We start from the raw sequence: 12359 nt of genomic DNA on the forward strand, positions 1-12359 counted from the left end.
ATAAATAGTTATTGTGCAGAGTGAGAAAAAAAGTTTTTTAGAGAATTTTATGAAAGTTTGAAGGAAAAGGAATATTTTTCACAATTTGAATTGAGGAAAATAACGAAAGAGCACAGAGTAAAAAAATTAGTGCACTAATTTGGAAGAATTAAAGAAAATTTACAATTGAAATTGTCTCCATGTGGATTATAATAGTCAAGCTGGCTGCAGAGTCTTTTTTCCATAACGGATCACGGCACATGGTTTATGACTAGACGAGAAGAGTGAGGAAGATTCGACCGGTTACCGAGGGGAAAAATATGGTGAGTGTATTTGTACATATGACATATATGAGGGTCGTTTAGAAAGTTAACCCCATTAAAGTTGCTAGGAGCAAAATCATTTACTAATACTGCCTTCGTGGGAGAAGTGAACAAACCTGTATATATTCTGTCATATACTATGCATATTGGAAAGGAAATTGACTAATCGGTCTACGCATACCACTGGGTTATGGCACTGTGTTAAACTTTGGTCTTATTGAATATTTCCATCCCATCTGTAAAACAAAATACATAAAATTTTGAAGTTGTTGCAAAACCTACCAAAAACTGGTTCAAATTTGCTCACAATTTATTGATTCAAGCTTATATTCGTTAAAAAAAAAAAAAAAAAGTCAGAATTTTGAAAATTGAAAAAAAAAGCAAAAAAAGAATTTTTTTTTCTCTTTCTACTATTTTCTTTCTCATTCTTACTATATGCATCTAAATTTTGATAATTTCTTTCGGCATACCCAAAAAAAAAATAAAATTATTTTAAAGTCATATTAAAAAGCAAAAAACGCGAAAGTCCAACAGCCAAATCAAAAACCGCTACAGTGACTTTAAATTGCATGGTACGTGTGGGTGCGAACAACCAATAGCAGCCAAGAACACAAAATTTGCCAAGGAAAGCTGAGTTCATTGACCCACAGAAGAAGAGAGAGGGAAAGTTGCCGACAGTGTCTAGTTGAGGCTATTACAACTGGTCAAAGATTGAATGGATCATAGAGCATGCAATAGAAAGGGATTTCAAGATATTATTTGGGGATTTAATTGATGCCTTTGTTACCAAAAGGAAAACCACTGATAATACCCAGAACGCAAAAGTCGAATATTTTAAATATTCCCTTATTTTGAAACATATATGATCGCTGGGATTTGAAAACGCTTTCTTAATACATTTATTTGAAAGTCGCCATAATGCAAAAAAAAAAAAAAACAACAATAAAAGCTTAGTATTTAATTGGCCATCTTACGAAAATTGCTTATGGAAATTCTTATTGGTTGACATATAAAACCTTCACAGGAAAGAAATTATATAATTTATCATTTGCATTGTCTGAAGTTTAACTTGTTTTTTGGTGGATTAAGGACTTAGCGAGAAACCGAGTATATCCTATCAGATTTCATAGGTTTGTGAACCCTAAGGAAACAATTTTACGACGTTTTACATACTAAAAGCTGCGCTGGAATAAGGATTGATTCCAAGAACTTGGTTCGTTTGGTTTATCACCTTTATTTCTCACGTTTTATTTTCACGATATATATATTCAGCAAAGTGTCCCTACAATCGTGATACAAAATTATTTTCAGTTTAATTTTTTCTGCTTTATGGTCAGCGTATTTTGGCCAAGTTTCGCCACTAACTTGGTTACCATTCTGATATCTATTTTGTCTGAATTACTTTCACATGCAAACTGCCAGATTATTTCCAAGGATTTGAAGATAATTAGGATTTCACTTTGTGATTTTTGGAATTTTTTGATTTGGAATTTGAAGATTTCACCTTATAAACTGATTTGACTGTTTCCTACCTGATTTCTATTGTTTTGAGATTTTTTTTAATAAAATGGCTTCGCAAAAGTTTATTTTCTTTTCTGACCAAGTGGTCACTTTCTGCGCGAATTTTTCTGACATACCACTTGAGGATCATACGGCCTCCGGTCTACAAGTGGAATTGGACGATTTGGAACGCCGTTGGCGTCAGCTTGTTGGCATATATGAGGCTGAGATGACATCTCAGGACCCGGCTTACACTGAATCTATACGCACGTCCGTACATTCGAAGTTTTCAGAGTCTTGCAAGGTTTACAAAAGCTGCAAGGCGTCAATATTGGACCTAGTTCAGATTGAAAGACAGAAGCTGGAAAGTGCCACACAGCAGAAAAGACCTGAAGCAAAAGTCGTAGATGAAAGTGGTTACGCCTTAAAAGTTCCTCCTTGTGATACGGAGTGCTTTAGCGGTGGCTATGACAAATGGCCTAGTTTTAGGGATATGTTTACGGCCATTTATACTAAACATCCCAAGCTATCGGCAGCACAGAAACTGTTCCATCTCAGGGCCAAGACTCGCGGTGAGGCCAATCAAATTGTAAAACAATTTGCGCTCACCGATAACAATTTCGACTTAGCATGGGAGTCCTTACGGCAACGGTATGAAAACCATCGTATTCTTGTCAATCATCAACTGAGGAAAATTTTCGAAATCGATAATGTGACTTCGGAAAGGGGAAAAGCTCTCAGGAATCTACAATACACTGTAAATAACTGCCTTGCGGTCTTAAAAACTTATAATATTTCGGTAATGTCATGGGATCCCTTCCTAGTGTATTGGGTTTCTTCGAAACTGCCGGAAGAAACTTTAACAGCATGGGAAAATTCGATTCATGACCACAAGAGGATGCCAACCTGGTGCCAGTTAGATGATTTTATATCGAAACGGTGGAACATGTTGGAATCGATTTCCGACATGAGGAAACCTTCCAGTACTTCATCGACTGCCAATAGGTCACAGAGTTTCCACACTAAAACTGACGCGACCTACCGTCCGTGCAAAGTATGTCGCCAAAACCATGCTTTAAGAGCCTGTCCCAAGTTCAAATCGTGGTCGCTTAGCGAGAAGCAAAGATTTGTAACTTCTAATAAGGTCTGTGAGAACTGTCTCTCTTACGGTCATAGCGAACAGAACTGTCAAAGCGAAAATGTTTGTCAAAAATGTCATAGAAAACATCATACCATGCTACATCCAGAAACAAATGAAGCGCAGAATCGTAATGAGAATACGAGGCCAATGAACGTAGAGGCTGGCTCCAACCAACGGGTACCTCAAAATCAGTCAGCATCCTTCCATATAGATACATATTATGATGAACATCCATCAACGTCGGAGGCCGCATACCCAGCGCCATTCAATGTCCAATCGCATTTCCATGACTCCGGAGAAGGAACTGTCTTGCCTACTGCCTTGGTAGAAATAGACCATTTAAATACACTTTTTACTGTTAGAGCATTCATCGATCAGGGTTCTCAGGAATCATTCATTTCAAATAGGATAATTAATAGACTATCGATTCCTACCAAGAAATCCTTGACAAGAATATCAGGACTAGGAGGAATTGTTCTTGAGAACTCCTCCAAACTGTGTCATATAACATTGAAGGCACGAACATCTGATTTTAGACTGCGCACATCGGCCATAGTTGTTTCGGGCTTAAATCACCTTATGCCAGGGGTTCCAACACCGGTTTTAGACTGGTCGAGATTGAACCGCCTGGAACTAGCTGATCCAACCTTCTTTAAACCTGGGTCCATAGATATGCTATTAGGTAGCGACGTTTTGCCGTCGATTATCAAATCTGGTGTCCAAAAGAACATCTCAGGCAACCTATTGGCACAAAATACTGAATTTGGTTGGTTGGTTAGTGGTCCGCTGAAGACTCGTGCGGTTTCAGTTTTCGCTTCCTGGATAACGTCTCCTGACACGCTGAATGAGGACATTCGGAAATTTTGGGAGATAGAGGAGGTTCCTGTTTCAAAACCTGTGTCCGAAATTGATGCCTGGTGTGAGGAGTTTTACCGGAGAACCACAACTCGCCTGCCAGACGGAAAATACATGGTCAGACTGCCATTTCAACAAGACCTCCCCTCTGAAATGATTCTCGGGTCTTCGAGACGCGCCGCAATGGGACAATTCCTTAGAATGGAGAAAACTTTAGCAAATTCTCATGCGCTATCATCCGAATATTCTAAGGTTCTATTCGAATATTTGACTCTAGAACATATGGAGCTGGCCCCACCAGTTGAAATACATGAGAATTCTCGATATTCCTCCTTTTACTTACCACATCATGCTGTAATAAGACCTGAGAGCGCATCCACCAAAGTAAGGGTGGTTTTTAACGCTTCCAAAAAATCTTCCACCGGCGTTTCTCTAAATGACATTTTGTGTACCGGCCCGACTCTTCAAAATGACTTAATGAATGTAATACTACGCTGGCGATTCTACAAATATGTTTTCAATGGCGACATCGAAAAGATGTATCGCCAAATTTACATTCATGAAGATGACAGGCCATTCCAAAAAATACTGTTTCGGAAATCGTCCTCTGAGGAAATTCAGGACTTTTATCTGAAAACTGTTACATTTGGTGTAAACTGCGCACCTTATTTAGCAATACGAACGTTATTGCAACTGAGTGAAGAGGGGAAGGCTACGCATCCAAAAGCTGCAGACATTCTTCAGCATCAAATTTATGTAGACGATATATTGTCTGGCGGGCACACAGTAACAGAAGCGCGAACCTACATTTTGGAGCTGATAGATTTGTTAAGTTCTGCTGGATTCCCATTAAAGAAAATGACTGCAAATCACCCTTCGATACTCCAACATTTACCCCCCGAGGATCTTCTAACCGAAGACTTTTTAAAATTTGAGGAGACCAGCGAAACAAAAACGTTAGGCATACGATGGAATGCCATGACTGATCAATTTTTCTATAAGATAACGAATATATCTGTTCCTTCGTCCCCAATAACCAAGAGGAAAATCTTGTCAATTGTTGCAAAGCTTTTCGATCCAGCAGGCTGGCTGTCTCCAATCATTGTATTGGCTAAAATTCTAATGCAGCAACTTTGGATAGATGGGACCGAATGGGATGAGGAGGTCAAACCGCATTCTTTAGAAAAATGGGATATATTCATATCTAATCTCCCCGAGATAGAAAACTTGAAAATCCCTCGTTGGATACGTTACTCTCCTGAGGGCAAGATTCAAATGCACGGATTTTGTGATGCCTCATAAAAGGCGTACTGTGCCTGCATTTACGTTATAACAACGTCTGCTACTAATGTTACAACTTCATTCTTATTAGCGTCTAAAAGCAAGGTAGCCCCATTGAAGACAATCAGTTTGCCAAAGTTAGAGCTTTGCGGGGCAAGATTATTATCCAAATTGACAAAATCTGTTTGTCAAAATTTAAGCTCAACTGTATCTGAAATATATCTGTGGTCTGATTCCACAATTACCTTGGCTTGGTTACAAAAGCCTCCGTTTCATTGGAAAACATTTGTAGCCAACAAGGTTTCTGAAATCTTGGACAACGTTGGTAACGTCAGCTGGAGACATGTTCCAACTAATGAAAATCCGGCCGACATAGGCACTCGTGGATGTACCGCAACCAAACTTAATGAAAATCCTTTGTGGTGGCATGGCCCACCTTGGCTAGTAAAATCGACGGAATATTGGCCAAAACAAACCACGTACAAAGAACCAACACTGGAAAGGAAAATTGTGGTGTGTCAAACACAAGTTCATGCACAAGAGGTACTAGAACGGTTTTCATCTTTGGATCGAGCACTACGAGTCATTTGTTTTATGTTTCGATTTATTCGAAAATGTCAGAAACGATATGATGGCCATATCCAAGCTAATTTTATTACATCTCAGGAAATTCATTTTGCGAAATACAGACTGATCCAACTCGCCCAGATGTCACACTTTCCTGCAGAATATCAGGCCGTAGAATCTCGCCAAGCCATAAATTCTAAAAGCAGGCTTTTGACACTGAACCCGTTTTTAGATGAAGGTGGACTGTTGCGTGTCAACGGCCGCCTAGCGAATTCGGACCTGAGTTACAATGAGCGCTTTCCCATAATACTGCCTGAAAATTCGAAATTTTGTAAACTATTTATCGATTTTACGCACAAAATCCTATTACATGCTGAACACCAAACCATGCTGCGTAACATTCGGCAAGAGTTTTATGTTATTCGCTTGAAAAGTGCAATACGACACTGCGTTCGAAACTGTAAGATATGCACTGTGTACAAGCACAAGGTTAGAAACCAAATAATGTCTGCCCTACCCGCTGAAAGGTGTACTTTCTCTTTACCTTTTACTCACACGGGAATCGATTTTGCTGGACCATTCGAATTAAAGACGTCCAAAATTCGAAACGCCAAACTACAAAAGGGTTATGCTGCAAATTTTGTTTGCTTATCGACGCGTGCTGTTCACTTAGAGGCCTGTTCGGATTTATCGACTGAAGCTTTCCTCTCCACTTTTAATCGCTTTGTAGGAAGAAGGGGTTTCCCTAAAAAGGTTTTTTCCGACAACGGAACTAACTTCATAGGTGCAAATAGAACCCTTGTGAGGGAGTTCAAGGAATTTCTGAAAGCTTCTGAAAAATCTGTTATTGAGAAATATGGTATGCACGGGTTTTCTTGGCACTTCATACCGCCCCACGCTCCACATATGGGAGGCTTGTGGGAGGCGGCTGTGAAGAGTATGAAAACACATTTTCGAAAGGTTGCCTCGAACATGAAGTTCACATTTGAGGAGTTTTCCACCCTTTTAGTGCGAATTGAGAGTGTACTGAACTCGCGACCACTGTCTCCTATCAGCGAAGACCCCACTGATCTTATTCCACTGACTCCTGGCCACTTAATTAGAGGGGCCGCTTTGATGGCCATACCTGAGGAATACTCAGATAATTTATCGTTGATGAATCGTTGGCAAAGACTGAAAACTTTGCAAATACTGTTTGCTAAGAGGTGGAAAAATGAATATGTATCAGAATTACAAAGAAGATACAAATGGAAGACTACTCAGCTTAATTTGGAAAAAGACGATTTTGTTGTCGTCAAAGATGACAATCTTCCCCCCACGGAGTGGTGTCTGGGAAGAGTATTAAAAGTTTTCACTGGAAAAGACTCCAAGGTTCGTGTTGCGGAAATACGCACACAGAATGGAACACTTATTCGTCCTTTAGTTAAACTATGCATTCTACCCAAAGCCTAGTCGTTAGCCTTAGTAAAACACGTTCACACACTCAATAAAACTTACATTCTAGCACATCATCTAGCGCACCAAAATGTCGCATTTGTAAAAATCGACATTACCTTAAAAATTGCCCAGAGTTCCAGCGCATGTTCGTGGCCAAAAGACGAGACGTAATAAGAGAAAAGGGCTTCTGTTACAACTGCCTTGGCACAGCTCACACCCGGAACTGGTGCCCATCCAGAAGCAAATGCATGGTGTGCCAGCTTAACCACCATACCATGGTTCACGTGGATAAATCACCCAACCCTAAGGCGGCAAGTCAACCCAGGGAATCATCCAACACTCACGAGTACCACCGAAGCCGAACTAGCTCCCATAAACCATCATCATCACGGACCAAAAAACAATCGAACAATAGGCAACGAAGTTCACCACAAAACAAGAGAACCAGCAACCATAAGCCGCACTTTAAAGAACGGTTGAGCCGACGTTGTTCACTCCCGTTTCCATACAACTCTTCCAACAACTACAACGGCAGCAAAACTTCGTACAATTTATGACACCCTGCATGACTTAGCCGATCCACACTTCTGCAATCCATCAAATGTCGAAATTCTGCTGGCCAACGATAATTTACCAAAAATATTAAGAGCTGGAATGATTCAAACGTCCTCAAATATGCCGATAGCTCAAAGCACCATCTTTGGGTGGATCATCTCTGGAGCTTGCCATTATTAAATTGCATTCCTGCAAGGCGGGCGGCATGTTGAACCCAGTTCAACAACAATCTTTGCCGTTCTCCAAAATCTGCCCCATTTTAGTCATAAGAACATGAATTAAATGAAATTATTAAAATATGAACTTTTTCATGACCCTTAACATAAATACCAATATATGAATTAATATTTGCAATATGGCAACCCTAGCCATGTTAACTATTGTACTAAATTTAAACACACATAGCTGTCTTCTTCTAACTTTAAATTATATTGCTGAAATACATTTTTTAATGTTAACCGATACATTTTATATGATGCCTTGGTTACCTTTGCCACTGCCATTTTTTACTTGTGCAGCAGCAACGATAGAAAGCGGTAAGGGTCATCAGGCTAATAAAACTGTTCATCACTTGGAAACTGAAACTGTGCCTATTTTCTTCATTTTTATTTGGGTTCCTTACACTTCCGGGAGATTTAATTCCATCCAACTACAGTCCACTAGAAGGGTCTACCGGAGTTGTACACGGAGGGTTCAGGCTCATTAACGTTTTGGTGTTATTATTAAAAGTCTTAATTTCAGCTCGATATTGTCATGATGTTCGATTTAGGGATGTTTTCGGGGGTGAGGTGGTCCCTTAGACTCTTGGCCCAGAAAAAATATCAGCATCGTTCTCTTCTCTTCAATACTATTTATTTAAATCCCTTATTGCTATTGGTTCAAGGGGAGTTTATGGGATGAGGCGTCGTCAAATATTTGGCCCCAAAATTTTTACTCTTTGGGGGGTGTTTTAGGAAAGGAGCGGTGCCCCAAATACATGGTCCCACATTTGGATATCAGATTCGTATTCTACTCCCAAATACCTTTATTTGAGCCCCATATTGCGATGGTCAGTATATAATTGTTGTTTGTGGGGTGTTTTGCGTAAGGGGGTGCACCCCCAGAAACTTGGTTCCAAATTCGTATTCTACACGCAAATACCTCACATTTGAGTCCCATATAGCCATGGTCGGTAAATATATCCGATTTAGGGGTGTTTTGGATTGGGGTGCTTCCCCAAACACTCTGTCCTACTCTTAAATATCTTTCATTTGAGTCCCATAGTGTCATGATTGCTATATATATATTTGGTAGTTTTTGGGGGTGGGGCTGCCCCCACCATCCAAAATTTAGATACCAAATTTTTATTTTTAGGTTACTTTAAGAGAGCACACAAAATTTCGCTTAAATCTCACCACCCATCTCCGAAATATGAAGATACTGAAAATAAGGGTAAGGGGCAGAGTCCGTCTCCTTCGGATATCATAAAATTTAGTACCTTATCTTCACCACGGGATCATTATGCACCATCTGTGAAAATTTCAAGAAAATCGGTTCGGCCGTTTTGAGTCTATAGGACAAAAGAACAAACAAATCAATAAACAAACACAAATTGATTTTTATACATAAGAAGAAGAAGCACCATATTAATTTTCATAGAAGTTCCGTTGCTCCATATCGACAATATCTTATTGGCTCATAGAAAAACTGTCGAAAAGAAATTTAAGTGTTATGTATATATATTATTTTTAGTTTCGACTTATCGACTTATTGTTGCAAAAAGTCGACTTCTCGACTTTATCAAGGCCGGCTTTGCAAAAAGTAGACAATTCAACTACAAATCAAATATGTTCAAAATTTTCTAAATAATTTTCTATTTCGCATAAGTCATCATATACTTTTGCCATGAAGATATAACCATTTCTTTGCATTTGCATAAAGGGGAGTTATTAGGAAGAATTAAAAATGCGAAATGGCGCATTTTTATATCAAAACCACCAAAGAGTTTCCACACTCCCGTTTACAGCACCTTTTTATACCCACCACCGAATGATGGTGGTATATTCATTTTGTCATTCCGTTTGCAACACATCGAAATATCCATTTCCGAACCTATAAAGTATATAAATTCTTGATCAGCGTAAAAATCTAAGATGATCTAGACATGTCCGTCCGTCTGTCCGTCTGTCTGTTGAAATCACGCTACAGTTTTTAAAACTAGATATATTGAGTAGAAACTTTGCACAGATTCTTTTTTTTTTTGTCCATAAGCAGGTTAAGTTCGAAGATGGGCTATATCGGACTACATTTTGATATAGCCCCCATATAGACCGATCCTCCGATTAAGGGTCTTAGGCCCATAAAAGCCACATTTATTATCGGATTTTGCTGAAATTCGGGACAGTGAGTTGTCTTAGGCCCTTCAACATCCTTCTTCAATTTAGCCTAGATCGGTCCAGATTTGGATATAGCTGCCATATAGACCGATCTCTCGGTTATAGGTTTTGAGGCCATAAAAGGCCCATTTATTGTCCGATGTCGCTGCAATTTGAGACAGTGAGTTGTCTTAGACCCTTCGACGTCTTTCTTCAATTTGGCTCTGATCAGTTCAGATTTGGATATAGCTGCCATATAGACCGAGAGATCAGTTTTAGGTTTTGAGGCCATAAAAGGCGCATTTATTGTCCGAAATATCTGAAATTTGGGACAGTGAGTTGTGTTAGGCTCTTCGATGTACTTGCTTAATTTGGCCCAGATTGGTCTAGATTTGAATATAGCTGCAATATAGACCGATCTCTCGATTTAAGGTTTTGGTCCCATAAAAGGCGCATTTATTGTCCGATTTCGCCGAATTTTGGGACAGTGTCTTGTGTTAGGCACTTCGACATTTTTCTGCAACTTGACCAAAATCGGTCCAGATTTGGATATAGCTGTCATATAGACCTATATCTCGATTTAAAGTCTTGGCCCAATAAAAGGCGCATTTATAATCCGATTTCACTGAAATTTGTCACAGTGACTTATATTAGCCTTTTCGACATCCGAATTTTTGTTATACGCAATTGAACAATAACTTGTACTTATAAGTATTTGGTCCAAATCGGAACGTATTTCGATATAACTGCTATGGGACAATTTTCACCGGATTTTGATGAAAGGTGGTTTACCTATAAACCCGAGGTGGTGGGAATCCAAAGTTCGGCCCGGCCGAACTTTACGCCTTTTTACTTGTTGTAATTGAATTAAAGCTTGAAATGATCTACATAATCTACGAGTAACTAGTGTTACTCTGAGTGTTAAAACCCAAGTAGAACATCAAATTTTATTGCACATATGAGTAACGAACTTTTAATCTCTACTATATGAACCCGGCCCGCTCCGCAGCGCCTTGTTTTACTTTATATGGAGCAACATTTTCCTTTGAATATTTATTTTCGACAATTAAAGAGCTTTTAGAGAAATACCATGCTACGAAAATAGTATATCGCTTGACTAACAGTTTAACAATATAAGTGCCTTTATCTGAATCCCATATGATATTTATTAGTCTACGAATTTAAGTTTAGATGTAAGGTGTACCCCATTCTTAAAATACTTTATTTCATGCCGATATTCTTATGATATCTTATTTAGGGGTGTTATCGGGAGTGGGGTGGTCCCCTAGACACCTGGCCCTGAAAAAATATGAGCATCGTGCTCTTCTCTCAAATACCATTTATTTAAATTCCATATTGTTATTGGTTTTAGATGAGTTTACACGATGAGGCGTCCCCCAAATTGGTTATCAAATCGTTTTTTAATCTCAAATGCCTTTCATTTGAGCCACATATTGGCATGGCCGAAAAATTTTTACCCTTGGGAAGTGTTTTGGGGAAAGGATGATGCCCTTAATACATAGTCCTACATTTGGTTATCAAATTCACATCCTACTCCCAAATACCTTAATTTGTGTCCCATATTGCGATGGTCAATAAAAAATTGCTGTTTTGGGGTATTTTGGAAAAGGGGTAAACCCCCAGAAAATTGGTCGCGAAAGTGGGTATAAATTCTTGCTCTACCCCCAAAACCTTTCATTTAAGCTTCACATTAACATGGTCGGTAAATATGCCCGATTTAGGGGTATTTAGGGGATTGGGGTGGTGCCCCAATCAATAAGACTGGAAAATATATCAGCAACTTGCTCTATTCTCATATATTTGAACCCCATATTGCCGTTGGCCTCAAAATTGAATATTAAATTCCTTTTCTAATTAATCTCATTTATACTCCTTTTTGCAAAAAGTCAGCAAATATGTCCGGTTTGGGTTATTAGCCCCAAAGACAATATTATATTTAGTTCCACTCTCTTTAAGACCCAAACGTCCTATTTGGGGGTTGTTATGGTGGTGGGACGTCCCCAAGACCGTTGGTCCCGAATGTTGAAATCAGATACGTGGTCTACTCCCACATACATTTAATTTGAGTCCCATATTTCCATAGTCGGCAAACATGACCGGTTGGGGGGTGTTTTGGGGGGTGGGCGGCCACCTAGTGGGTTGGCCTTGAAAATATTTATCGGATTCGTGTTCTACTCTAAAACCCTCTTATTTGAACCTCATATTGCAATAGTCAGCAAATACTTCCTATTTGGCTGGTGCTGTGGGGGTGGGGTGGCCCCATAGACTATTGATATCAGAATCGTGTTTTACTCCCAAAGACCTTTTATTTGAACCCCATATTGCTATGGTCGTAAATTTGTCCCC

At 39.3% G+C, this 12359-nt stretch overlaps 1 protein-coding gene across 1 annotated transcript; it reads left to right on the top strand.

Annotated features, from left to right (window-relative positions):
• Positions 1-2031: 2031 nt before the first annotated feature.
• On the top strand, positions 2032-7098 carry LOC131996757 (uncharacterized). The gene is made up of 2 exons (XM_059366659.1): positions 2032-5062; positions 5372-7098. Exons 1-2 carry the CDS (start codon positions 2032-2034, stop codon positions 7096-7098), a joined length of 4758 nt encoding a protein of 1585 aa, XP_059222642.1.
• The last annotated feature ends 5261 nt before the right edge of the window (positions 7099-12359 follow it).

Source organism: Stomoxys calcitrans, chromosome 1 (assembly GCF_963082655.1).
Source record: "Stomoxys calcitrans chromosome 1, idStoCalc2.1, whole genome shotgun sequence".
Lineage (NCBI taxonomy): Eukaryota > Metazoa > Arthropoda > Insecta > Diptera > Muscidae > Stomoxys > Stomoxys calcitrans.

What these genes read in the sequence shown, in the direction of transcription:
- LOC131996757 (XM_059366659.1), top strand. Translation starts at nt 2,032, where the DNA reads ATGACATCTCAGGACCCGGCTTACACTGAATCTATACGCACGTCCGTA. An exon ending in GATACGTTACTCTCCTGAGG is followed by an intron (nt 5,063 to 5,371) that starts GCAAGATTCAAA and finishes AAACATTTGTAG; the next exon opens with CCAACAAGGTTTCTGAAATC.